This window comes from Trachinotus anak, unplaced genomic scaffold, assembly GCF_046630095.1.
Source record: "Trachinotus anak isolate AG129_WGS33_773 ecotype Australia unplaced genomic scaffold, CSIRO_AGI_Tana_v1 ptg000013l, whole genome shotgun sequence".
Taxonomy (NCBI): Eukaryota; Metazoa; Chordata; class Actinopteri; order Carangiformes; family Carangidae; genus Trachinotus; species Trachinotus anak.
The window spans coordinates 17,916,006-17,942,064 of record NW_027273864.1 but is presented as its reverse complement, the minus strand read 5'-3'; the positions used below and the strand labels follow the sequence as shown (position 1 = coordinate 17,942,064).

The 26,059-nt window shown below is 39.7% G+C and overlaps 1 protein-coding gene across 3 annotated transcripts; it reads right to left on the bottom strand.

The window, feature by feature from the left end:
• Nucleotides 1-13,054: 13,054 nt before the first annotated feature.
• mst1ra (macrophage stimulating 1 receptor a) lies at nt 13,055-24,252 on the bottom strand. 3 transcript variants are annotated; one of them, XM_071494333.1, is made up of 21 exons: nt 24,113-24,252; nt 22,031-23,320; nt 20,299-20,475; nt 19,995-20,114; nt 19,738-19,908; nt 19,443-19,609; nt 19,053-19,182; nt 18,781-18,917; nt 18,493-18,672; nt 18,252-18,351; nt 17,736-17,966; nt 17,415-17,561; nt 17,171-17,327; nt 16,876-16,965; nt 16,165-16,374; nt 15,975-16,055; nt 15,700-15,881; nt 15,454-15,563; nt 14,840-15,005; nt 14,619-14,755; nt 13,055-14,379 (listed from the first exon to the last, which is right to left on the bottom strand). In XM_071494333.1, the coding sequence occupies exons 2-21, from the start codon at nt 23,234-23,236 to the stop codon at nt 14,148-14,150; spliced, it is 4,131 nt and encodes a 1,376-aa protein (XP_071350434.1). In that variant the 5' UTR covers nt 23,237-23,320; nt 24,113-24,252; the 3' UTR covers nt 13,055-14,147. The 3 variants fall into 3 exon arrangements, with proteins under 3 accessions (XP_071350434.1, XP_071350437.1, XP_071350436.1); XM_071494336.1 differs by having other exon boundaries at nt 13,110-14,379; nt 16,165-16,371; XM_071494335.1 differs by having other exon boundaries at nt 13,110-14,379; nt 24,189-24,211.
• Nucleotides 24,253-26,059: the final 1,807 nt, after the last annotated feature.

Here is a 26,059-nt window from a genome sequence, read left to right as displayed (position 1 = left end):
TTTTTTTTTTTTTAGCCCAAGGTCCCTCTGGAAGTTGAAGCCAGTCAGTCAAGGAGGCCATCTCCTAAATTTCCCATTTCGCAAAAAACAACTTATTCCCTGCACACTCACAAGCTCCAAAACACCGATGTGAGGTTCATTGTTGTTTTACTTATTGTGTTTTTTTAACCTCGGTTGCAGTGACTGATTTGAAATTATGGGCAGCCTTTCCTTCCCCATAAGTGAGTGAGAGAGAGGCAGGATGGCACACACTTAAAATGAACTTAGAGTAAGGCTTGTGCTTTCATGCAAGACTCCACACACCTAATTATTATAGGCCTACATATTTATAACCAAAGTTGAATCACAATCACGGCCTGTTTGACCTTACATCATGCACAGGCAGGCAAGAACATGGAGACCCATACACCTGCTGGTCCACAGAAAACTGCATGGTCGCCATGATCCAATGACAACTTGGAGGGGCAGCCAATATACTTAAATTCAAAAGAGATACCATTGCAGAATGTTCAAAAGCAATCACCCACCAATCATGTTAATAAGTAAGCAGCTGATGGTAGACGGCTCAGCTGATTTCTCTGCACCGTACTGCAGAATCCAGCTCTACTCTCAACTGATGCAGGCCTCTTCAAAGTGTGAAACGCCAACCCGCGGAGAGGCAGAAATCCCACAGTGATCGACTGAGACAAAGCTCGAGTGAACCAGAAGATCTCAGAATCACTCACCTGCTTTACTGGGGTCTGTGCCAACAACAATTCTATCTTTAAAGACAAGGGAGATCTTCTTGATGTGTTTGAATGGGTCCTAGAGGCTATGAAGTACGGGCTGTTGTCCTAATCTGTCATCCACGGTAGTCTTCGGGTTGCTGATGTGCATTTTAACATACTGTCTGTGATGGATTTAAGTGAGTTCTAATCTCTGCTAGCTGATTGTCAGACCTGAAATAAACTGAAACCAGGGAGATGGAAACTTATCGGCAGTAACATAAGGAATAGCAGATTAATAGTACATCTTGCTTCAGAGTACTTCAGAACTGATATATGACATAAAAATGAAGCTGTGAAAAACCTAAGTAGAAATTTGTCCATTTGTATCAGGTGATATCAATATAAGACTCAAGCCCCTAGAGGTGTTCTGAAGTGAGGTAGAAGCAATATTGACACCCCATCTGTCAACACACTCTTGGAGCAAGGTGACATCCTCATCCTATTTGCTGACTGTTCTGTTAGTTAAAATTCTTCATCAACATCAACATATTGCTGTGAAAACTTCTGGAAGCAAGACGAAGGAAGTAAAGATTTCATTTTGTTTACCTTTGTCTTTCAAATCTCTGAAATTACCTGGCTACTGCAGCTTTTTGCCTTTATACAGAGCTCTCTGCATGCAGCAGTAGTTTGGAGAGAAAACTGATCTGACCATCGGCAATACTTTCCAATTACGTACAGGTATACAGAGGATCTGTGGGGATTTTAGCTGGTAGGCAGCTCTGGCTTATGTAACAGGAGTGTCTCTTTCCTAAAATGAGTAATGCCGCTAAAAGGCCATTGGGATAACAGGAAAGAGAGCGGTGGAGCATCTTTAACCTGCTCCCCACCTACCCACAAAACCACCTACTCTCTCTTTTCTGACTCCCGGTATCACATGGCTCTCCAAAACTCTGGTTGTCTTAGCAGCACAAGTTGTGCTGTATCACAAATCTGAGTCCTGGAATCCCTTATATCACTGTCATTATTTTCGAGTGGGACGTTTATAATCCTCCTCAAATCCTCCACCGCAGGAGGGAGTCAATCATTTCTATGTCAGCTGTCTAAGTTCAAGGCTGAAGGAGTCATCCAGACCTGAACCTGAGGTACGAAACCTGAATTTTAATGGGGCAAGATGAATGCTTAAAGGTAAAAGCACACTTAGAAATATAAATATAACCCCAGTGGTGCAGTAGCAACAGTAGAACAAAAGCATTTATTCACCAAAAGTAGTGAGGAGGTGGGGAGGTTTGCTTCAAAAATAGAGCTCAGGTACACCCTAGATTTGGATATTCTGCAGATAAAAGGTGAGATATCTCCATTTTAAGAGGCAGCCAAGATGGCCTGAGACACAAATATATCTAGAACAAGTCATAAATCATAAGCATAACATGATAGCATTAAGACAGGACACTTACCAGTGTCATCATCAGTCCATATATGCGTGTTGAAGAATCGGTTATATTCTGCAAAATGGGTTTTAAGGCCGTATATACAGGTTTATTTTCTATGTGTGTGTGTGCTTGATGCAGCAGCTAAATTGGCATTAACATCCACCATTTTTTGGTGCGCTGTCACCATAGTAACAGCCTCTTAAGGGATATGGATAGTGTTTGGTGCCATTTGAAAGAAGAAGCTAGAGTAAAGGTCAGTTTGGACTAATCCAAAAAGCAAACTCTAGGATCATTTTCAAACCTGTGACCCTCCAGAGGCTTTTGTGATACGATGATTATTATTAAATCTATATAAAAGTCTTTCCATTTGGTGGCTGGAGAGTCATCCCAGTCATATTCCATTATTCTTCTAACTTTCATTTAGCTTAACTTTGTATCCGTAGGTCTTTCTCTGACCTTTGACTCGGAGCACATGCTGTACTTTTCTTACTTTAGGAGGTCTTCTTTTGCCATTTATTAGGCACAGCTGTAATTCTGTTATTCTGTTTATCTGAATATTTGAAGCTGTGCCATGAAATCAGTTGTCACAGTTGCTTGCATTGCCAGTCACCTGAAAGTGCATTAGATAGAATTCAACTATGGTTGATCAGGGATTGTAGCTGTCTGATAAATGAGAAACTGGTTACAGCAAATACACTGTAGCTGTTTCAGCAATGCAATACACAGAATCCTTGTATATTATCAGATATTAGCCATTGCTAAAGGTTTTTTTTTTGGCTTATATTTCAATGGAGGTTAAAATATCTCACAAAAAAGAGGAGGCTTTCTCAGTCCCTCCCAACACAAATAGTGCCTCATGCAGTCTCTTCCTCTAATGTGATTTCTATCAGTTGTAATTATCCACAGGAAGGCTATTTAGTCTGTCATATGGTAGAGGCATACGCAAAAGTGGAACCTGCGTCACAAAGCTTGCAGGCAGTATCTCACTGTGCTTCTCTAAAACTACTCAAGGCTGTGCTCATCCTCATGTTACCATGGCTGCATCTAGTTAATCCAGCATTTGTTAGTCTATGAATGGACTCTAGTGACTCGCCTGCTTCACAGTTTCACCGTGTCTGTCTTCTCATTTGTATCTGAAATCCCTTACAGTTTCTTCGCTGAGGAATTTCAGACAGTGTGGGCTTTGTTTAGATCACACCCGATCCCTTTGCTGATTTATATTTCTGTGCATATAACAAAGTGAGAAACAGTGTCAGAAATATCACCATTGGCAGTTCTGTGTCAGATGAAAACTCCATTATTTTTTTCTTAGCTGACAGATACTATATGTGCACTAAAGGTGTAAGTAAAGCCTCTTTAATGTATTTGAAAGCACAGACACCAACCGAAACGCACCTGAGCAACAAAGGATGATGCATACAGCAAAGCCAGGACTGTATGTCAAAATACACTGCAAAAACATCCATTTAACTTACACTGTCTCAAATGTGGCCCTGACATAGACTGACACTTTTCCCTTGTTTTAGGATTATTCTAGACAGAATAAAACGAGTTCCAGGTAACACATCCTTGTAAAAGAATAATTCTATCCATTGGTCGAATTTTTCTTTCACAGTTTTAAGAAATTGGATTTCTTTTCTATTTTGCAGTGGCTGGCTCTCTATTTCGCAAGATTGGCTCTGAAATGATTTTCTGACCAAAATATTTTTCTCCTTCTCCTCAATCCTGTACTCATGCTTGTAAAAGATGAGTCAACTTATAGTTCAACTTAGTTGTCATAGAAACCAAAACCAATAGTCATGGGGTCTGTGATGGAAACCTTTGAAGGGTTGAAAGCTTGCCTCTCGCAAGCATCAGTGGAGACCTTGACAGCTATTACAGCAGCAAGAAAACAGTCCCAGTTATACAATGGAACATGTAAACAACATCCTGGTTAACATGTTGGGATGCGTTTCAGTGTCTATGTCAAACTTGTTCCATTGTCTGAAAAACATATCAATGAGAACAGCTTAATTGGGAATATGGTTGTATGAAAATACTGTTTATTTGAGCAGAGACGTAGGATAGAAGCAAACACATGGCAGATTGCAGATACGATGCAATAATGTCAGCTGTTTACAGCAGTTCCACAACAATTTTAAACTATGTCCTCAATCTCGCACATTGACCCTCCATGGTCCAGCCACATACTAGGTTTTGACCTAGTCTTGTAAGTTGAAGGTGTATTATGCAAGTTAATGGAATTAGGTTGACTATCTGAACAATAACAGATACATTTTTGATTATTTACAGAGCGTAGATTTTGGACATATCAGACATGATATTTAAGAGCCCTCAGATTAAAGGAAAACTCAACTGTTTTTATTGTGGATGTCTGGTTAAACTTGAATGTGTACAAATTTACATAGAAGAAGATTTTCTAATACATCCAATACTGAGTCTTTCTATATACAGTTAAATTTCAGTGTCTTTCAAGCATTCCTACAACATGCAACATTTTACTTTAATGAGGAAACTATTCTGTATGTATACTTATATTTTGTAATTTACACTTCACTGCAAAATAGCCCATTCCTTTCCAGTTAAAGGGGCAGTTCACTCAAATTACAAAACTGATTTGACCTATACCCAGTGTCATGCAGATAGTTTTGTTTTATATTTCTGTTTGACTGCAACAATAGCTGCTCAAAAGATTGTGTGAACGAACCCTTTAAGACTAAATCATTTAGACAGTTGGAGAAGTCATGTGGATTTGGACTGTTTCTGGCTCCATAGATGGAGGGAGGCACAGTGTCACAGATGATACCCTCACACTTCAAGTAGAACATTTGGTGCTCTGTCAGGTTACCATAGCTACCACAACACAGCAAGACCGGATGTCCATAATGTTGATCAGCTTGTAACTGGTGGTGCGTCTATGATTTCTGTGTCAAAGCAAGCAGTCCATAAAAATCCCTTTCATAGTGAACATCCCTGAAGAGAAATGAGATATAAAAGGCAAAATATCAGCTCATGTAACCTAGTCCCATTTTTTAAATTTTAACTTCAGTGGAAACAAACTATAGTTTGGTACATTTTCTCATTAGGCCATGCTCTTGGGATAAAGCATCAACAATAAATAAACGAACGTCTGTTAAAGCTTTCATATCCTTGTAATTACTGTAGTCTCTCCACTCATGTGGAAAGGCAATTTATCTCTAAGTTCTCTTGTGCTAATTCAGAGTTTATGGGGGCTGCCTTTGGGTCTGCACTGGCACTTAATCACTTTTGTAAACAGTAGAACTCTTAATTGCTGCAAACCACAGCTGATACAAAACTATCACACCTTATACACTGTGTTGTATCCACAGATTTAAATTGCAAAAAGGTGGATGGTTTTGGAAACATATCTTAACCTTAAACAACAAAATGTCAATTTACTTATTTTAAGCAACATAGACTAACACTCAATGTAGATTCTACTCATCTATAAATGTCATATTTTTATTGATAACCATGTTTGATATTAAGAAGCGAATAGACCTATTTATGTCATGTGATCATTATCATGATTCTACTTTTGACAGTACTGATTAAATTGACATGGTTTCATGTCACTATCTACTACTCTGTAAAACAAAACCTTCCATTTAATCAAAAAAGAATTTCCAAAAGTCCAAATTGAAATGCCCCTCAGCTCAAAGGTATTTTACATACCCATAAACAAAAACATATAATTCACTTACAGATTAATAACATAGGCAGACCTTTCAGCAAAGTACAAATATTCTATTCCTTGCAGGAATCAGTGTGGCGCTGATTTTTCATGAGAGATGCAGGTCACCTGCCAACCCACTAGGGAGCATGAGCAAAAGATGCAATTATATGAGTTAGTAAAAGAAAAAAAAAAGCATTCAGTACACACACAGTAAAGTATTCACTTTGAGGCACATACAAAACAATATTTCTTGAATTAATCATGGAAGGGAAAATGACCCAGTGTTGTTCAATCCTTGAATGAATGTTATTTTTTCGAGTATGTGTATTGCTCTCCTTTTTATTTATTCCCCTGACACAAACACACATACATGAAAATTATGAATAGATTATAAAACACGCATAAAGCAGTTTGCTAATTTTCAACCATATCTCTCTGCCTTCCTACACACCACTGGTATCAAATGATGGTTGTCATAGCAACAGGCTCACAAGCCACAACAGGGCTTTTGGAAGACAAATTCAGATCAGCATAACAGAAAATCTCTCTTTTCCACATTTTCTGTCTACAAACCCGTCTAAACCCCACTAATGAAAGCTAGCAGCACTGAGTTTCACTTCTCAAGTCACAAACAGCACACGTGACTGTTCACACAGGCAACTTCATGACTTTTTGTGACTGAATGACATCCCTTTGCAGCATAGTTTTATGTGGCATTTTAGGGACATGTGGCATGGTGAATCAGTGGTTTGCATGAAAACAACATGGTCCTGTGTTGAAATGTGACCCCGGCAGCTGATGCCTCTATGTGTGGAGTTTGCATATATACTTTTTCCATTTGTGCATAGGTTTCCTTGGGATGCTCCGGTGTCCCAAAGGCATGCAAGACAGGGGAAGAAGTTTGAGCATCTTTCAAAACATATACACAGATTATTTTTGTTAGCACTTGATATTAAATCATACAAGAGCAAAAAGGAATGCTATGAATGCGGATCAAGGAACATGATTTAATTTTGCTCACATGTAAAAGTTTTAGTCTAGCATCCTGTTGCAACTTTGGTTGATGGTCTGTCATGTATATTTAAAAGAAAGTTTACAGCAAAATTTCTATGTCGTCATGATCATTTGATCAGTGCCAAGATCTCTTGATATTGTTTCACACATATTTTAAAATTCCAGCATTGGACATCGAATATATTGAACACATTTTCTAAGCTATTTTGAAATGAAAATAAATGATTAAACCTCTGAGGGGCCATAATTTGAATTAAAAATATTTCTGACTGTGCATATGTAAACCTTATTGTCTAATAGAGTCCAAAAAGCATCAAACTCTTCCTTATGTGAAGAAAACAACAACTAAGCTCTCTAAAACGGCTGATGTGTCAGAAACAGGTCCAAACATTTTCACCCAGTATGCATGAATGTGTACGATATGACACTGACAGGCAATCACTGAGTGTTTTGTCAGTCCATTTCAGTACAAACTAAAACCCATCACTTTACTGTTGAGCTGCTTCCAAAGATGGGGCCTGGTGTGAAGCTAAAAACTTGACACAGTCTCAGCAAATGTTGAAGTGTGATTTTTTACAAAGCCGTTGCCAGAGAAAAAAAATGTTACTGAAGACACTGGCAAAGAGGAACTACTTGAGCGCTTGTCAGCAGCTATTAGATAGCTATTAGTGTATAATGGTTAACTATGTACATTCCAAGTCCATATTGTAAAGTAAGATATTGAATCAACTTTTGATATCCATAGCAGAATATGTGAGAAAACCCTGAAATATTGCTGTCAGGAGGGGTGATGCAGTCCACGACTGAAGAAATGTCACAGCACATCTAATTTCTACCAACCTTATTTACTGTACTGTGTGCACATTTTATTGGACAGCTTCATACCAAATCATGAAGTATGTTCTCTGATTATGTTATCTGCATATCTATATTCTGCAGTGAAGACAATGATAAATCTGGAAGTAGAAATATGTCAGTAAACCAAACTGGAAAATGTGGGAGCTTATACAGTATATTATTGGTTCCTGAGATGTCAGATGGCTGCCAGGTATGTAGCTGTACTACATTGGTGAGCAACAGTATAAACTGAATGCATCCCTTCTAACTTCAGCTGCATCTGGTTATTTAAGGGTAGTCTGGCTGGCTCTCTTGCAGGCAGTGAACACCAAATGTTGCATTATTGAGCATTAACCAACCTGATTTTGTAGGACTTGATAGCAAAGGAAAGCTGTCAGTGTGCCATGAGTATGAGTCACCTAGATTTTATCCTATCACCCAAAAATACCATGGGCTGGAGCAGGATCTATAAACAACCAAACTGATTTCATCAGTACAGAATTACAATGCAGACAAAAAGTGTTTGGTGAAATTATTGCGAGCAATTAATACTGTATATATTAGATTATAATGCTGAAAACTATAGTCACAATGAACTAATTTGCTTATAGCACCTGCCAGGGCTAAATAACTCCAATAACCTACCCAACATGACAAAACTGAATGCTGTCACACACTCATACCTCACACACAGGTAACGGTGCAGTGCAAGTTGAACCTCATTAGGGTCCCCATCATTGAAACCTCCCAAACAAGCCTATTCCTTATTTGTACACTGTATCATCATTATCTGCTCCCATAGAATTTAATGTTTGCTGGTAGGTTTGTTTTTCTAAAGACAGGAAATGGATACAGGGAGCTGTTTCATCCCTCCGTTATTTTATTCGTGACTTAGTGGATTTAATTTTCGTTTCTTGGTTATTGAAATATGAATGAAATTATTAAATAGAGCTATTGCATGTATTTGATTTTGAGTTGGTGTTGGTTGTTGCGCCTTGTAGAGGTTGTGTTAAGTATTGTGAGTCTTGTTGTCAGTATGAATGACATGGATGTGTATTGATGTAATAAAGATAAAGATACTTTATTGATCCCTATAGGGATATTAAAATTGTCCAGTAGCCTATTAATGTATTTAGTATCATTATCCACTGCCTTTGTCTGAGTTGTTAGACTCATGGCAGTATGTGTCTGTTGTCACTGAAGTAGTGCCCATAAATTTATGGGGACCCCAGGAAGAGAAGCCACAGTTACAATACAGTGGCTAATGGGGATCTAACTGACTAACTAAATATATAAGTCTACCTTCCTTAGCTGCTGCCACTATGGTAAGACATTTACTATGAAGTGAACATTTTTAATCTCAATGGAACTATCATTAAGGTTTAATAACTACATATACATCATATATCATATATATAAACATAATAACCCTGTACCTGTCAATATGAAAGCAATATCTAACAATAAACCTACAGCCTTACTACAGACACATCTTTGTAGGCCTATCTATATACAGTATGTTATGATCCCACTCAAATTTCATAAGAGGAGTCATGCAGGCCGCTTTACATAATAACTTGTTGAGTTTTAGTTTTTGACTGGTTGGATATAGACACATCATGGTCGCATCATTTACAGGAATTAATATAAACTGAAAAAACTCTGTTGAGACAACAAAGATTATATAAAATGTCGGAATAAACACATCTGGAGCACTGAGGCATAAACAGTTTATATTTAGAGTTTCATTTGTTTTATACATCAGCAAAAGAGGGACACACTGTGTCTAACACTATTCTCTGTGAATTTACATTTTGTGGTTACATGTGCAGTTTAATGGTACCACATCACAATATGAAAAATTCATAAGCATGGGTGTTGACGACATCGGTTTCATTATTAATGCAGAAGTGATTCTGTAAGTCAGTACATGGAAAAACAGCAGTGACGACACACAGCATGAGAAGATCAACCTATATTTAGTGAATAATCAAAGGTAATCTTATGTAATTATCTTAATAATATATCCAGTATATCGTGTTTATGACATGAGTCTTTGAAGCAACAGAATGTGCATTTTTTAAGTCACAAAAACACACGTTGATAACGAGAAGGACGATGAAAAACTCTTATCAAGTGCAGTTAGCTGTGTGCCTGGCGTGGCCTTGTGCCTCGAAGCACTTTAATTGCTCTGCAAATTTGTGTTTGCCTTTCAATATAATCCCATCTGTGGAGACATTCACTGAGAGAGCAGAGATGGGAACAAACATAACACTTCTCTCCATCTGTGACCTCCCAGCTCTTCATCCTCCCTCTGAATGCAGTGCAACAATGGAGAAGAGCAAGGGAGAGGGAGGAGGATTGCCTCACTATTCAGGTATCTACTGATGGTACACAAGCTCAAGGATAGCAGATTCAATTCAGAGAACAAAAGTGTGAGAAAGGCTAAAAACCCACATGCAAGACATTTGCACGGGAAGTTAGGCTTTTAAGATGGAAAGAAATATCATTTATTTATAAACATGGTATGAACTTAAATTGAATACCATGCTATAGGTATGAGTCTTTATTTTAGAGAAAGGTGCAAAAATTCTTAATAATTTACAACCCGAATGTCATGGTAAATGTTAAAGCTACAACAGGACAAACAGACAATATAAATTTTGCATTCTCTTATTGCATTCTCATATTTTCTTTCCCTGTCTCCCTCTGCAGAGTTTTTCTCACCAACATCTTGAAAGGCTGAGAGACCATGAGCGATGCTGAGAAACTTCAGACTGTGAATGCATACACAGCTCAAAACACCTGCCCGAAAAGGTTCGACAGCAGTGAATCAGCCAAGTTTTTTTTAATTTTTTTTTTCCTTTTCCTACTCCTCTGGCCATTTTATACCAAATGGTGCAATGCAGAATGTCTGATGCCACGTTGTACAACAAAGCCAAAAGCTCCCTAAATGACAGGCTAATTTCTGTCACAATACAGATGAACGCCAGGCAAATAGCATGGATGGACATATTAGCACAGCTTTGCTGCGACAGGGTCACTGCTCCTAAGCTCACAGCCTTGTCTGGCACATCCACCTTGTTTTCACCATGCTTGATAATTTGTCACTGATTGTTTCTCCGTATGGCCTCTCTGCAGTGTCTCTGACCTGTCAATAATGAGGAATAGAGCGATCATTACATATTTATCTTACATCAGGCTGAATGATGCACATCAAACATGCTACAGCTCACTCAGCTCACCATCAGCTGATCCAAACTGGCAACAGTCATGTTTGGCACTTTAAAAGCAGTGGTCCACCCTTACTCATCATTACAGTTCCAGCTATCCACTGTTTAGATTTAAACTCTGACAGCTACTGTGGAAACTGGCTAATTTTCTTGTGTTCTCCCGTCTGTGGAACACAAATTTGTGTTAAGTCTCGGCAGAAAACAGCTAGCCAGGACTAGCTAGTTTCTTTTCCCTTGTCTAGTTTATCATGGATCACACAACAGCTGCTGTATGGCATTTGCAGTTTCGCAGATTCCAACCGAACCCTGCTTCAAAACCAGGGCAGTGTGAAATGTAAGTGTAAAATATTTATAAATATATACACTTGAAGACAACAAAAGGAATTTTAGACCAGACACTTTAGGGGTCCGCTGTCAGTGCAGCTCACTGTGCTTCTGGCTTGGGATGGGGCTGTGCATGTGTAAGTGTGTGCGTGCGTGTGTGTGTTTGTGGGGGAGGAGAATAAATAGACCAACCGACACTTGGTGTAGGTGCTCAGGAGCCTCTTTCTGAGAACCAGGCGTTTCATTGATCCATTGATGGCTGGGTCAATCAGTCCCCAGCTGATATTTTCCCCGATAGAAGTAAACTTCTTTAAAGGGAAATTTTATTCATGAAAGTCCATTTGCACTTCATGGGGAATAGGCTACTACTCAGCCCGTGAAAACAGTTGTATAATGTTGTCTGTGGCTCTGGAGGCATTTTCTAAAGTCTGAGAAAATAACCCTGGTGATGTCATCCAGGTTATCTCAACTTAGATTTATGCCACTTTCACACCATATAGGAGTTGCTGTAATTACTTGTTTTTTCTAACATAAGTGATTAAATCGACACATTCACTGAATGTTTTGGTGATCAGTTCTTATAGCTTCAAAAAGAAGTCTGCCAACACACTTTTTAATCCACACATAGTGGACAAAGCATGCTTACTTTCTCCCTCAGCAACATACAACTGCATTTGTTGTCTGTGTTGAAATCAAAACCCAAACAGAAAAAAAGAAAGTTTGGCACCGAAAAAACTCTCACTCTAAAAAATCAAAACAAACTTTAAAATAATGAAAATCATAAGAAAAGCTGATGCCAATTTTTCTTCTTTCATTTTAAGTTTTGATTTCAATGCCAGTGTCCTTGTTTAATGCCAAATTGTATTTTAAATGCCAACAGCATTCATACAATCCCAGGAGCTGCACTGGCAAATTAATCATTAGGTGACACTATGAGGAGTACAGACATCTAGTCAGAGACTTGCTTTAAAGTCTAAAGGCTTTTTCGTGGCATCTGGAAGCCTTTATATTTTGTGGCACACAGGGCTGAGGTGTAGGTACATGTTGTGTTTCTTCCCCACTGTGGGTTCATGTACAGCTCATAATGTTTATTTATTGTCTAACCCTCCTTTCCCACACATCACTTCCTCTTCATCATGTACAGTCTATAAATACTCTTTCAAAAGATCCGTACTTCATCAGTAGTCTTCAGCTGACCAGTAACCATTTCGGCAGATTGCATCTTATATTTGCTTCTGTGTTATAAATAAAAGTAAATCTCTCATGTAATGATTGCTCACAGAAAAAAAAATCCGTTTGGCTTTGTGTTCAGCCTTTAGCTGGAAACATCACCTCACTTTCAAGCCCTGAACCCCCAACTGAACACAATCACCGCTTGTCATTATTACCGCCACCTTTTCGGTACCTGAGGGTAAGGGATAAAAAAATCATCTTTTTTTAGATCCATAAATTATTCATAGGGAGTATTACAAATTCTAGATACACAGATTAGGCAGAAGCATGTGGTTTTCACTCTAGTTGAGCTGACATAATTCAGACCTCTAACAGTATGTGTTTTTCCTCTCTTCCACCTGGCAGAAAACAAGAGCCATGCTCCCTCAGTCCTGTGTCATTGCACTCTGCAGCTTTTTTTCTTCAGTGGCTTTGATGATCCACTTTCATGAAGAACTCCTGTGCTTCACCTTGCTGTAGTTATCTCCTTTTTTTTATTTTTTATTTTTTAACAGAATACCAGATAAAACAGTTCAGAACAAAGGTTAAGGTAATTTTTTTTAAGTGGAACCGAATTGTTTGTTCATCTGCAGCAAGCAATTTCTTCTTAGTGTTTATTCAGGATGCGGTTAGAAAAAACAAGTCTTGGGAGACATTTCATTTGTCAACACATTTTAGAGACCAGTATGTGCAATAAACAATTTTTTTTTTTTACAAAAACACTCTTTACAGTGCAGCCCAGAGCACAGTTCAATCATGAAAGGAAAGAAATCCAGCCATAACAAAAATCAAGTACATTGGAACCAAATTCATTGCCCCTAGTAGAGAGATTGTAGGTCAACATAAACCATTTCTTTGGTTAAACCATCTGAAAGTTAAAAAAAAAAAAAAAAAAATCAGTGCATACATTCTGAAATGCCTTGGGTTGTCTAATTTGCTGTGGGGATCATTTTAATCACATGCAAGAAACAAAGAAAGCCCCCAAAATGTGCTTTGTGTTGTGCTGTGCTGATTGGGTTGAAAGACTGAATTTGTCACATTTTCTCATCAGATAAATTGAGTTGTGTTGTTTGCGTAACACCTTTGCGTTGAGCTATCTGCTGTATCGCAGAGCATCACTGCAGCAGTAACTCAAGTATGCTTTATAGGGAGGCATTGGTTGCCCTCTAGTGACAGGTACAGTTGCACAGAAAGCTGACAGTATAATTCAGTAGGTGCAGAGTATCAAAGGAGGTGCATCCAACATGATTTCACATGCACACGTCGCCTTATATTAAGTTTACCCTCTAAAGCCTATATGAAGGGATATAATTCATATTATATCCCCATACAGTGAGAAAAATGTGAGAGAAAACACTAAAAAAATTGACCCCTGAGAACAAGTCAGCATTCATAGACCCCATGTCTATCAGTCTAATATATTGACTTAGAGGCATATTAAAAAATATCCTCATGTACGCTGACATCCTTTTCCTCTCCAAGAACAAAAGCACGTGTTACATTCACAGGGTGATTTTGTCTCAGCTCCAGTAAGAGTTTGTAGTACCTACAATGTCTTAAATCAGTAGCCAAACCTTCCATATGCTCTGGTTTGTGGAAATAATCAACAAACTATGTGACGAGGCAAGCTGTCCCTCATCCTCTATGCTCCAGATCCTAGTCCTGTCAGAGAGTCTTAGATGCTGTGAGACACTCAGCTGGCAGCATCACTATCTGCATCCAAGTCTGAGGCTTCAGCCTCATCTGCAGACCCACTGAGGGAGGGGTAAGGCCTTGGCTGGTCTAAGTTGACGTAGGTAACCTTCAGACTGATGTAGTGCTCTCCTTCCAGACAGGATAGGATGTGCTGTACTTCTGTAACCAGGCTGTGGAAGCTTGGTCTGCACTCAGGCTCTGGGTCCCAGCACGTCAACATGATTGAATACCTGTGGAATGAATAAATGTGTAAATGGGAGAATGAGTAAGTGCTTGAGAAGCAGGCGGGTAAACTACTGAATGATGGCTATTATAAGCTTAGGAATAATATACTACACCTGAGATAAAACTGACTTATAGTAACTGAAGAACTGAGTCCCCTGAAGAAATTCAAATTACAAGCTGCTGAAGCAATTGTGTTCTATCATTATGTCGTGTGATATTCAGAGGGTGCTGCTATTATTCTTACAGAGTATCAGGGCAAAATTGTGGCTGTGGAAGGCGACGTCCCTTCAACAAGTAGTGTGTGATGTCATATGGGTCCACTTCTGGATATGGGCTAGCACCTCTGGTCAGCAGCTCCCACATTAAGATGCCATATGACCACTGGGAAACAGAGAAGCAATGTATTTTAGATACAATTATAATAGATACAAACATATTTCTGTGGCCTGGATGAAGTACACTCACCACATCAGACTTAATGGTGAACTTCTGTGTTTGCAGGCTTTCAATGGCCATCCACTTCACTGGCAGCTTTGCCCGTTTGTGATCTTGAATGCTGTAGTATTCCTTGTCATAGATGTCCCTCGCCATGCCAAAATCAGCCACCTTAACAGTGAAGGTTTCATCCAGCCTGAAAAGAGGAGACATCTTAAGAAAGGTTGATCTCCCAAATCAAATGACATATCTCTAAACTCAAGGTTTGCTCAAAAGGAGCCAGGTACAACTTAATTTACACCAATTTAAAGAATCTGTTTTGATGATCTGTGATGTTCCCATTAGATATTTGCCATGCACATGTAGTGAGAAAAGTCAGATAATGAGAATGGTATAATTGTTTTATCTAATTCTCTCCAAAAAAGGAAAAAGGTGTATCTCCCAAAATATCAAACACCAGTGTCACAATTATTTATCCTCAATTATTTATCTCCCTTCTTTTTTGCTTTACTACACCTTTACAGTACAGCATGGAGATGACACGTCACCTTGCCAACGGACAGTGAAATGGCCTCCTTTAGGCAAGACAAAGCTTTTCCACTGACATCTCAAAGGCGAGTAATCAGTGTATGATTCACACTTACATGCAGTTACGTGCAGCCAGGTCTCTGTGGACAAATTTTTTCTGGGCTAAATACTCCATCCCCTTGGCAACCTGAAGTCCAAACCCGATCAGGTCTTTCACTGTTGGGTTCTGTGGATGACAAAGAAATAGTAACCAGAGCTGACTAAACCAGAGCTCATAGTCTAGAGCAGTAAAAACTCCAGGCCAGGTTGAGAGAGCAAATACTCACAGTCATGACCCAGAAAGTTTCATTGCGTAACCTCACCCTTTTCTCAGAGCGGATGAAATGACGCACATCCCCATGCTTCATATATGGTAGCACCACCAGAGGGAGCCCTTCTTTGGGGAGCATAATGCCCAGCAGAGACAGTATGTTAGGGTGGTGGAAACCTTTCATGATGATGCCTTCTCTGAGGAATTGGTCCACCTCCCTCAAATCTGTGATCCCTGTTTGTAAAACACACACTGTTATACAGACAAGTCTACCAGCCAAGTGCTCATGTAATGATGATTTCATTTGTAAAATAGGCGTTCACATACTGTTCAGTGATTTAACAGCGCAGTGGGTCTCTTGCTTATTGCTGTCTATCAAGTAACCATGATAAACTGTTCCAAAGTGTCCTGCATATGAAGAAAAAGTGGTTGTTAGGGAATTCATGTGCTAAACTGTAAAGAAAGAAAGAAATAAACAAAGAAACGAAAAAAAAAAAACATGAAACACAAGACTTACCTTTGCCAATTATCTGGTTATCCTCAATTCTGAGCATGTCAGCAGGGATCAGAACATCTTTGACCTCTTCAAGGAGATCAGAACTCAGGCTGACCATGGAGATACTGTCCCGTGGCACTAAAGGGATGGACAGATGATCGTAGCTGGCAGAATATAATAAACCTTGGAAGGCCATTGCTCCTGATCCTGATGTTTGACTGGACAGATCTACTGTAATACACAAGCAGAAACACACAAACTGAGATGGTGTTAAGTTGTAAAAGGCAGTTGAATCTTCTGGTCTCTGTCAGCTTAAGTTGGTTGCTGAATTGATGCATTCTTCACCAAAGGAAACATGAAGAACATTTGTTTTTAAGAACGCAAGAAAGCATTTTATCTATGAATGTTTTACCCTTTATTCATGAGGTTGTTCTTTATCCCATTGCCCTCAACTTTGGTGACAGACTTTCACCATAAGGATACAGAGAAATTAAACCAGTTTATGCCCTGATGTTTTACATTTATCTCTTTATTTACCAGTCTTTGTACAATATTACAATGATTTGTTCTACACATATGTATTTGAATGCTTGTACTTCATGGGGTTGCTGCAGGGTTAGATGTACTGGATGCAGAAAAAGGAAGAGAATGAACAGATAGAAGGCCTAATTTACACTTAATATGGGGTTCTGAATGAATGAATGAGAAAATGAATTAATTTCAATGCCACACCTCGTCTGTAGTCCCCTGTTGGCGAGAAATTAGAGTTGCTGTCCATGCGGTTCCGTGAAAGCATTGTTGATAAACGGTTCTCTATGTTGGCTGAAAGGACACATTCGATAAATGTAAATCATTGAACAATAAACCATGAAAATATACAGTAAAGCCAGTGGCAAAAGTCACAGTTTGTCAGGTTAATTATTAACAGACCATTGTACAGAATGAGCAGACATTAGAAACTCCTGTTTACAAATCATAATCACAATTGCAAGTGTTACAGTTTAGTAGAATGTACCATTTTTCTCACCTCTCTTTTTCTTCCTTATGTGGATCATCACCAATAATGCCAGGCCAGCACCTACTACAAGTGCAGCAAGGATGCCCAGCACAATGCCCGCAATCACAGTGTTGTTGTTGCCATAGACCACTGTACCCACATCAGATACTTCCCCGTTCACAAAAACCTACAGCAGTGAAACAGATGATTTCTTTTGTGGAATATGTCTGATATATTGCCAGCTGATTTAGATAAAGGCTGGTGATTCTCTTACCTTGACAGGCAATCCCTCACTGGGAATGACCAGGTCTTTCGGAATCCTGCACGTCAACTCATTTAGCAGAACTTGAACGTTGCAGTCCACACCACCAATGGTCATTGTGATCTTCATACATGTGGTCACTGTATTCAGTTTGCTATGCTGTCACATACGTGAAAAAAAAATACAATAAAATGTTAAAAGACAAGTTTTAATTGATGTTCTCTCTTCAACACATATTATTCATTTTGCTGTGCATGTACTGCAATTATTGAGATTTTCATACAAGTACATGTAGTAAAAAAAAAAAAACTGTGTATGAGTGTGCTAACATACATGCAGTGAAACTTCTGTCTCTCCTGGTTTTAGAAGTAATTCTTTGTCATCATTTTCGAAGGGAATGACTTTGGCGTCAGGGTGGTAGTCAAAACGTCTCTTCCAGAGGTCACGTCTTCCATCCATGTGAATAAAAATCTCCCCTGTGTCAGACTTTTCTTCTGGCATTTCCTCTTGAAAGGCAGGGGCCCAGCACTCCATATGCGTGGCATTTGCTGTGCCGTTGCAGACCTCAAGTGAAGTCAGCATATTAAATTTCATTTTAAGTAACAACTACTGTAAAGGTTTGCCATAATAAAGCAATATTGAGAAAGAATGAGTATGGTTGGCTATCCATTGTTGAAAATTCACAAACAGGTTCACAAACTGCAGCTCAGTTTATATGTTAATGTAAAAGCACCCCATTTCACTCTATTTCTCTGCACACAGCATGCAGTTTAATGACCTGCTTCAAACCGAATAATGCGCTGCGTCTAAAATGTTTTACACAAGGACAAAATAAAAGTGTGAACTTACTTGTTGGAGAGGTAGCATGTGGGAATTTTTGGAAGCGTACTGAACCATAGTTCTGTGGGCAGAGTCAAGATTCTGACCCGTTATCACCAGCTTGGAGCCTCTGTATGACAGTGAAAATGAGGGTGTTAATAAATAACACTCATTTCCTTCACGAACAAACATGGCTTGTTTTGTTACGAACATTTGAAACATGAGTCTCTTAATAATCAATGACCAGAGCAGACTGGGGTCAGTGTCCTACCTTCTGAAACTGCAATGAGGCTGTACAGAGGTAACAACAGGGTTTTTCTTGTAGGTGAACATCTTAGTGGCCGTCATTTCAGAGCTGTCAATGACGACTTTCACAGGTACCTTCCCAACACTTGCTGCAGCTGTTGTGTTGCAGACGATTGAAGATAAAGCCTCACTTCCTTCATGAGCACTGAAATCAACACAGATCACAGTAACCAAACGTGTACAATACTAAAAGCCTTGAATTAAAATGGATATCTGAACACTAGGGATATCTGTAGCCATCTACATTGCTTACCTGTGAATGTTACACTTGTTGTTTCCAAAGAAGACATCTCTCTTCATCCCAGAAAGAAGAAATCTGCCTGTCAGTGTAACCTCTGTTCCCCCAAACATGGGCCCATAGTCAGGTCTGATTTCTGTTATATCAGGCTCCTGATTAGACAGAGGTGAAATGTTATCATGTTATAACCCAACATCGGATTATACACTTTATTACCATTAATAAATATCATATAGAGAATGTATTGGTAAATAATTGCATTAAAAAATAAAAGATTTCATTCTCACCACAAAAGAGAAGCCAGACTTCTGAGCTACGCCTTCGATTGAGTAGCGGCCCTCCACTTCTCCCTCGTGGACTTCCAGAGTGATGTTAAGGTTCTGGTTTGGTATTGTGTCGCGAATCTTGCATACTAGCCTGTATTAAGGACACAAGAAATGATCTGTATATGAATTCTGGAGATGGAGATATTCTAGTGAGGCAGGAGTCCAGTTAAATAAAAATCCTATTAAACCATCTAGTAAGCATCGTCCCCAGAGACATAGTCTTCACAATAATATAGTCTTCTTCAAATGCGTCTGTAAGCCACAATGAAGTCTTGTGGCTTGTGCATCTATTGTGCGTGTGAAAATGAAGAGTGTGTGGCATTGACATTATTTTGCATCTGTGCTACTCACACATCATTATTGCTCTTTTCAGGCAGGATAGTGCATAAGGTCCCAGAGCCCACTGTGATGGTGTGGGTTGTGCCGCTGATGATGGCGGGTCGCAGAGGGGACTGAAAGTCCCAACCGCACAATGTCACCTCTGTCTCTCCACCAACAGGTACCACTTTAGGGAAAAACTGCAGACAGACCATTCAGAATATCAATCAGTATCTCAGTCCAGTCAGTGTGATCAGCGTAACTTCGTGACTCATGGTGTTTAAGCTTCATACACTGGCTAATCAGTTACAGCTAGCAGCAGATCTACCTCTGTTATGACAGGTGCACAAGAGTCTTTGTTCCACTGCGAGGTACACTCATGCTGCCTCGAGCAGATTCCTGAGCACCAGCCACAGTTCATGAAGCGTGGAGCCGTCAAACACATGGAGCATGTCATAAAATGAGCACACCCTGGTCCTGCGGAGGGCACCCTGAACATCTTGTTGAGGGAGAGAGGCAGATGAGGGTGGGGTAAGCGAGGCATAGAAAAGAGTCAAAAGATAAGCACTCGTTACGAAAATGTACCTTATTTCCTGCGACAAAGAGAAGTGAATCCTCTGAGTGCACAGCTGCTGTCCTGGATATTGCAGCCTCTCCCAGAGAATAGTTGGCAAAAACAACAGTCCTGTATGTGGTAAGAATCACCTAAATCAGCAAGACAGAGAGGTGATGTCACAAAGATTTTTGGAAGTTGCAATATGCACCTGCATGCACAGACAGTAAAAATGTATACGTTTTATTTAGCCAAATGATTGCAAAATGTTTATTATTAGCAAGAGTCATAAAAGCAGAGAAAGTTCAAACACAGAAACACCAGGTATCTTGTTACCTGCAGTATCCTGCCATCTGAGGTACCAAAATGGCCCAGTGTGGAATTCCCGAGAGTGGTGACCAGGACAGCAGTGAACAGGACATCTCTCATCTGCCTGTTGAAGAGGTCTACTCTGTAGTAAGGCTTTGACACCAGAGTGGGCATGGCACTGCATGCGTCATTACCCTCAGAGTTCTGTGCAAGTGGGTGAAACACACAGAGTAAAGATGTTAGCACACAGCCAGCAACAGAAACTCAAATACTTTGTATACTTCCAGTATAGCATCCATCAGCACTGGGCTCCTTCAAAAACAGTATATTTACATGCACACCCTTGTGTGTGACGGGAGGAGGGGTAGAAAGAGTAAGCAGAGGGAATCTTCATTCATCCATTAAGAGAGGAAGCGCTCTAGCCTCCAGCCACAGTAAAAAAAAAAGAAGCTGTGAGAGGTACAAGGTCATAAAACAGAAGTGACTCCAGCTCCATAAGTTGATTTGGTGAGTGTTTCTCACTACAGATTGTCAGCAATTGAAACTGGACTTTCCATACTTTCATGCATAAAACAGCAGGTGTCAGGTGTGTGTGGCTGGCAGTGCATTGAGTCACAATGGTTAAAAAATGATAATTATTTAAAAGAATGAGGATATGTTAAAGTAATGGTAAACATTCCACTCTAGAGCAATGTGGCTGACCTGTCCCAGCATGCCTCTGTTCGCATGAAAGTCTCAATGCCCTATGTACATGTCATTTGAACTTTTCAGTCACTTTGTGCCTCAGGATTTTAATGCTTGAATACATGTGGTGTCCAAGTTATTGTATCACACTCATCCAATTCGAGAAAAACTTGAACTCTGGGCGTTCAACAGTTTTAAGACAGATTTATGAAGGTTTCAATTTGCTGCTCAGATAAAATGTGTAAAGCCAGGCACAGTATAACACTGTCCCTCCCCTTTAAATTCCACCTTTTTATCAGTAGGATTTATAACTTGTGTTTGTTGGCACACATTCCTGTAGGTGTACACATGGCTGTAAGAGCTCAAAGGACACAGTCTGAACTCCATACAAGGAAAAGACCACACCTGTATTATTTTGTAAAGAACCACAGACAAATGTTGTGTTCAGTGAAGATGTTTTGAGAATGAACTCTGCATGTTATTTTAGGATTTCACCTTTTGAGTTTCCAGTTACCATTTTTGCCCCTGTAACATATCAGCTTAGGAAACTGACCAGGATCAAATTGTAAAAACAAACAAATGATAAACCCAGCAAATGGACTTAGTCACTTATCTTGAAATCCATATCTGATGGAACAATTTTCATATCACCACTCTGCACTGTGAGCAGTTTCAACCATCCCACTGAAAAACACTGAAACTTAACAGAGCAGAGAAATGGTGTGGCAATGTGTGGGTCACACATCTGACTCATCCACCTCTCCCAGTTTTCTCATCTGTCCATGCTCTCTCTCTCTCTCTCTCTCTCTCACACACACACACCTTCAGCCAGCAGTCAAGATTTACATTATGTACTAACTGTAGTGTCACTACATACTATACTATCCCTTATTGCTCAAGACAATATAAAACTGTAAGCTTAATAATAAACTATTTGTTCCGATCACAGGTGACTAAATTACACAGTGTTTGTTTGGATATGTCACTTCCTGTCTGGGCACGGGGGACCTTTGTACTATGCCTGTGTTGTGACGACAGCCAGACTTATGAAAAAAAAAAAAAAAGCGTTACTCACTTCATGTGGGCAACTCTCGCATGGCTGGAAGTGGCAGAGACCTCTGGACAGCTGTTCTGAACCTGACTTGCAGCACGCCTCCACACCCAGGTCAATCGCATGGTTTACTTTGGTCAAAGGGAATGCACACAGGGCTGAGTTTTTCTCAGGTTCTCCATGCTCATTCACCTCTGCAAACACCCCATACAGAATATCTTCTTTTTCATCCACCCCCAGCTCTTCAGCCAAGTCCTTCCCTGCTCGCCCAAAGTGAGCTGCCTGTAGCCCATTATACACAATGTCCCTGTAACCCTCTCTCCGTCTCCTCCTGCGTTTTGGTTCATACCGGCACTCCAGAACCACCTCTCTGTACATCCACACCTCAGGAATTAATATGGGTTGTCGTCCCAGACGAGTCTGAAGAGCTGAATTGTTCTTTAAGGGATTTTCTCTCTGCAGGGACAGAAAGTAGACATACTCCTTGTCCGAGAAGCTGTAGATGTAATTAATCCTGTAAGAGTTCCGCAGACTGGGGAGCACTGTCAGGCCATTCATGACCATATGAAAGCCATCTTCAGTTGAGAGTGGCCTCATCACTGATATGGACCTCCTGGGATACCTCTGTGTCACTTTTTCATTGACAGAGGCCGCCACAAAGAAGAACGACGTGGCTGCCTCTTCAACAATGGTGACTTTGGTGCCAAGTGGGCTGGCCAGACAGTCAGGACAATTGGATGGAGAGTTTTGCCCTTTTTTGTATAGACACCGAGGCTCAGGCTGTGGAGCGGTAACATCAACGAAGTAACAGATCCCATTCTGAGTACTCCCACAAATGTACAAGTATGGCAAGAGAAATCCAGCAGGATCCAAAAGCAGAACTTCATTGTCTGTATCCACTGGATCCCCAGGATCTGTTTCTATGTCACACACCTGACAGGTTTTACATTCTGGGCTGCCAACAGGTCCAGTTCTCACCTCCCATATTTTTTCCATAGAATAGTTGACGGCCTCTATTACATTCTGACAGCCAACATAATACTCTGGCTGCGACGAATCCCTCTGCACCGCTATGTTCTGTATGGGTTTGTCTGACTGGAAGTGGGGGAGGGAGTATTTTACAGTGAAATCCACCAGCGGTGGAGGAGCAGAAGGACATGTGTGCTGTCCTGAGGCAATTCGTGTCTGTATCCATATGCATACTGTCAGCAAGGCGGCCCAAGTGACCATCTCCACGTCACAGTCCACTGGGATTGATTGCTACCTATAAGATACCCTCCTCAGGAAGAACATTCTGGAGGACGAGCAGGAGCTCTGCGAGGGAAGACAAGACAAGGAATGTTGAGATTTCACAGACAGAGCAGTAACACTTAATTCTCACATTCAGTAGAGTTTCACTGCTTTTGAAGTGGGCGTGGGGGATCGTGTAAACATTCTAGCTTGTTTAAAATGAGAAATACAGCAGAGGAACTGAGGAAAGAGGAAAAGGTATCAGCTGCTGTTTTCTCACTGAAAACCCCGTGATTGAATAGTTGCTGCTTTTTTTAAGCATCTACAGTTTAAGACAAATGACACTTATATGACATAGCTGTGAAACTATAAAGCTAGTGGAAAAATAAGTCAAGATAAACTCTACTGTGGGCAAGATATGGCATGCTGCAACTTGTGGAGCAACTATGGAAACGTTCAGAACCCTAGAGCCATATACAGAATTTAAAAAAAAAAATTTTAAGTAAGCCTAATATTGTCGAAACCTAAAAGTATACCTAAATGAATGGCTACTCATATGCAAATAGTTATGCTTTATTCTTAATTTTAATACACCACTAAGCATTGGATAACTTTTTTCAAACAGTTTCTAAACAGAGAATAGCATGCAGTCTACACTGCTCTCTAAAGCGATAATATTATGTTCAGATGACTATAATTCATATCATCTATACTGAAAATAATTGTTAAAATGTGATCTCATGTTCAGGAAAGCCAAACTAAGCCGATGAGTTTGTGAATCGTAACCAAAGTGTGTTGAGTCATTCATTAACGTGGACCAATAGCTGCTCCAGACATCCTATTTCCCTGAAGGAATAAAAAAGAAGTCAATCTTACCGCGCTTTGAAAAGCTGATGGGGAGTCTCTGAAATTCACCCAACGATCCCAAAATGGGAATTCTTGACAAACTAACCTGCGTTCGTGAAGCTCCACTCACTGACCTGCAGCGCACTCACCTGACAGCGCCACTGGCACAGAGTTATACAGACACTGAACTATTCATTGAGTCAAGTCATTGACAACCTCTAAGTCTGCGGATGAAAAACAGGACGTTGGACTCACCTTCAAAATAAAGGCACGCCAGCACAAAGCCTTCGGGGCCTGATATGAAATCTATCAGCTCTTCTTTTTGTGTCTGATGCTCTCAGCAAAACTCACCGCGTTCACATTACAGCAGAACATGAACTAGTCCAAACAGGATGAAACAGAGTTTGTCTATTTCAAATAATAGACAGAAGAAAATAATTTACATTCAAGAGGTTTATAAATTATATGTCCAGTACTGGGCAAAAGTTTCAGGGACAAAAAAGCAAAGAGAGGACGCTTTCAAAAATAATGCCAGGAATAGGTGTCTCAGTTACATCTGTCCCTTTGTTTAATCCCAGACTGACTCCGTGATGTTGCTGTCATGTTGCAGAATGAATTTGAGATGACCAGATGCCTCTGATGGTATTGTGTGATGGATAAGAATCTAACCATACAAAGTGCTTTACAGAACTTCTTACAGTATTATAGCCCATATTACATTATAGTCCCACACGATTTCATTATTGTGCAAACGTATATGTGCTGAAGTAAGAAAATTGCAAACCTATATAATAATTACTTACACTAAAACAAATTTATACAATTAAACATAGATGTTACAAGAAGACTACAAAGAGTTCACAAAAAGACATCTAAGTTCAATTTCTTGAAATATTAAACTTTATTTAAACGTCCTTGAATTTCAGTAGAACTGTGAGATTTATTGTTGCTTGTTAATTCAAATTGTCCCCAGTATTCTGTCATTGTGTAGCCTGATGTGTATAAATATTGATTGTTTTTTTTCTTTCTTTCTTTCTTTTTTAATGTCTCTTTTGGTTTGTTTAACTGCTGTTGTTTTTTTAAAAAATAATTTTTGCAACACCAATTGTAACGCCACTTTACACATTCACCTGCTTGTATTAAACGCTGCAGTATTCTGTGGAGTTATAGATTTTACATTTATTTTGAAAGTGGAGGACCAGCTATGCTGTCGTGATTCTGACTCACTTGATTGATATTCCCCCAAGTGGGCGCAGCCCTGTAAAGCCGCGCCCGCAACACGGAAGTATTAAATAGTTGCGAAATCCGACCGTCTCAAAAATATCCTCATCGTTTCCCTCCCAGGAGTCAAATCAAATCACCATCTGCAGCCCCTTTCCACGCAGGCACCATTGTGTCAAAGTTAGCGGAAAAACTCTCTCACCTTTTGAAAATACTCTGCTCTATCTCCGCCTGTAGGATTTTTGCCAATAATGCATTGCTTTAGGATGAGGAATGAAGTTACTCCTCAAATATAGACAGCTCCGTCCAGGAAGCTATGAGAGGAATGTCATCGCTCTCCAGACAGACCACCTCTTTTGTGACCTTGGAAATGAATTGCCTAACAATAGTAGTAGTAAAGAAAATACTAAAAACACGACTGCCGTAAAGGAAGCGTTAACTAAGTTGACCCTGCTGGATACTGGCAACTGAACCCTATTGTATTATTATAATTCTATTATGAGGCTATTAATCATCATACAGTATCTCCATAGAAATGTTATCCCTGACAAAATGAAGCATATATTATAGATCCAAAAGTTAAACATCTACCACTGAATCCAAAGTTCAGTAATCACAGACTGTTTGAAAAAATCTGCATTACAGTATTCCTCCAAAGGAAAATGCACGATAGAGTGTCACTCTCTGTCCCACACTCACTGCTCCAAACCTCAAACCACATGGATCGAGAGTCATTAATCCTAATGTTACAGAGAA

What these genes read in the sequence shown, in the direction of transcription:
- mst1ra (XM_071494333.1), bottom strand. Translation starts at nt 23,236, where the DNA reads ATGGTCACTTGGGCCGCCTTGCTGACAGTATGCATATGGATACAGACA. An exon ending in CAGATGGCAGGATACTGCAG is followed by an intron (nt 20,115 to 20,298) that starts GTAACAAGATAC and finishes TTGCTGATTTAG; the next exon opens with GTGATTCTTACCACATACAG. An exon ending in AACAAGTGTAACATTCACAG is followed by an intron (nt 18,673 to 18,780) that starts GTAAGCAATGTA and finishes TGTTGATTTCAG; the next exon opens with TGCTCATGAAGGAAGTGAGG.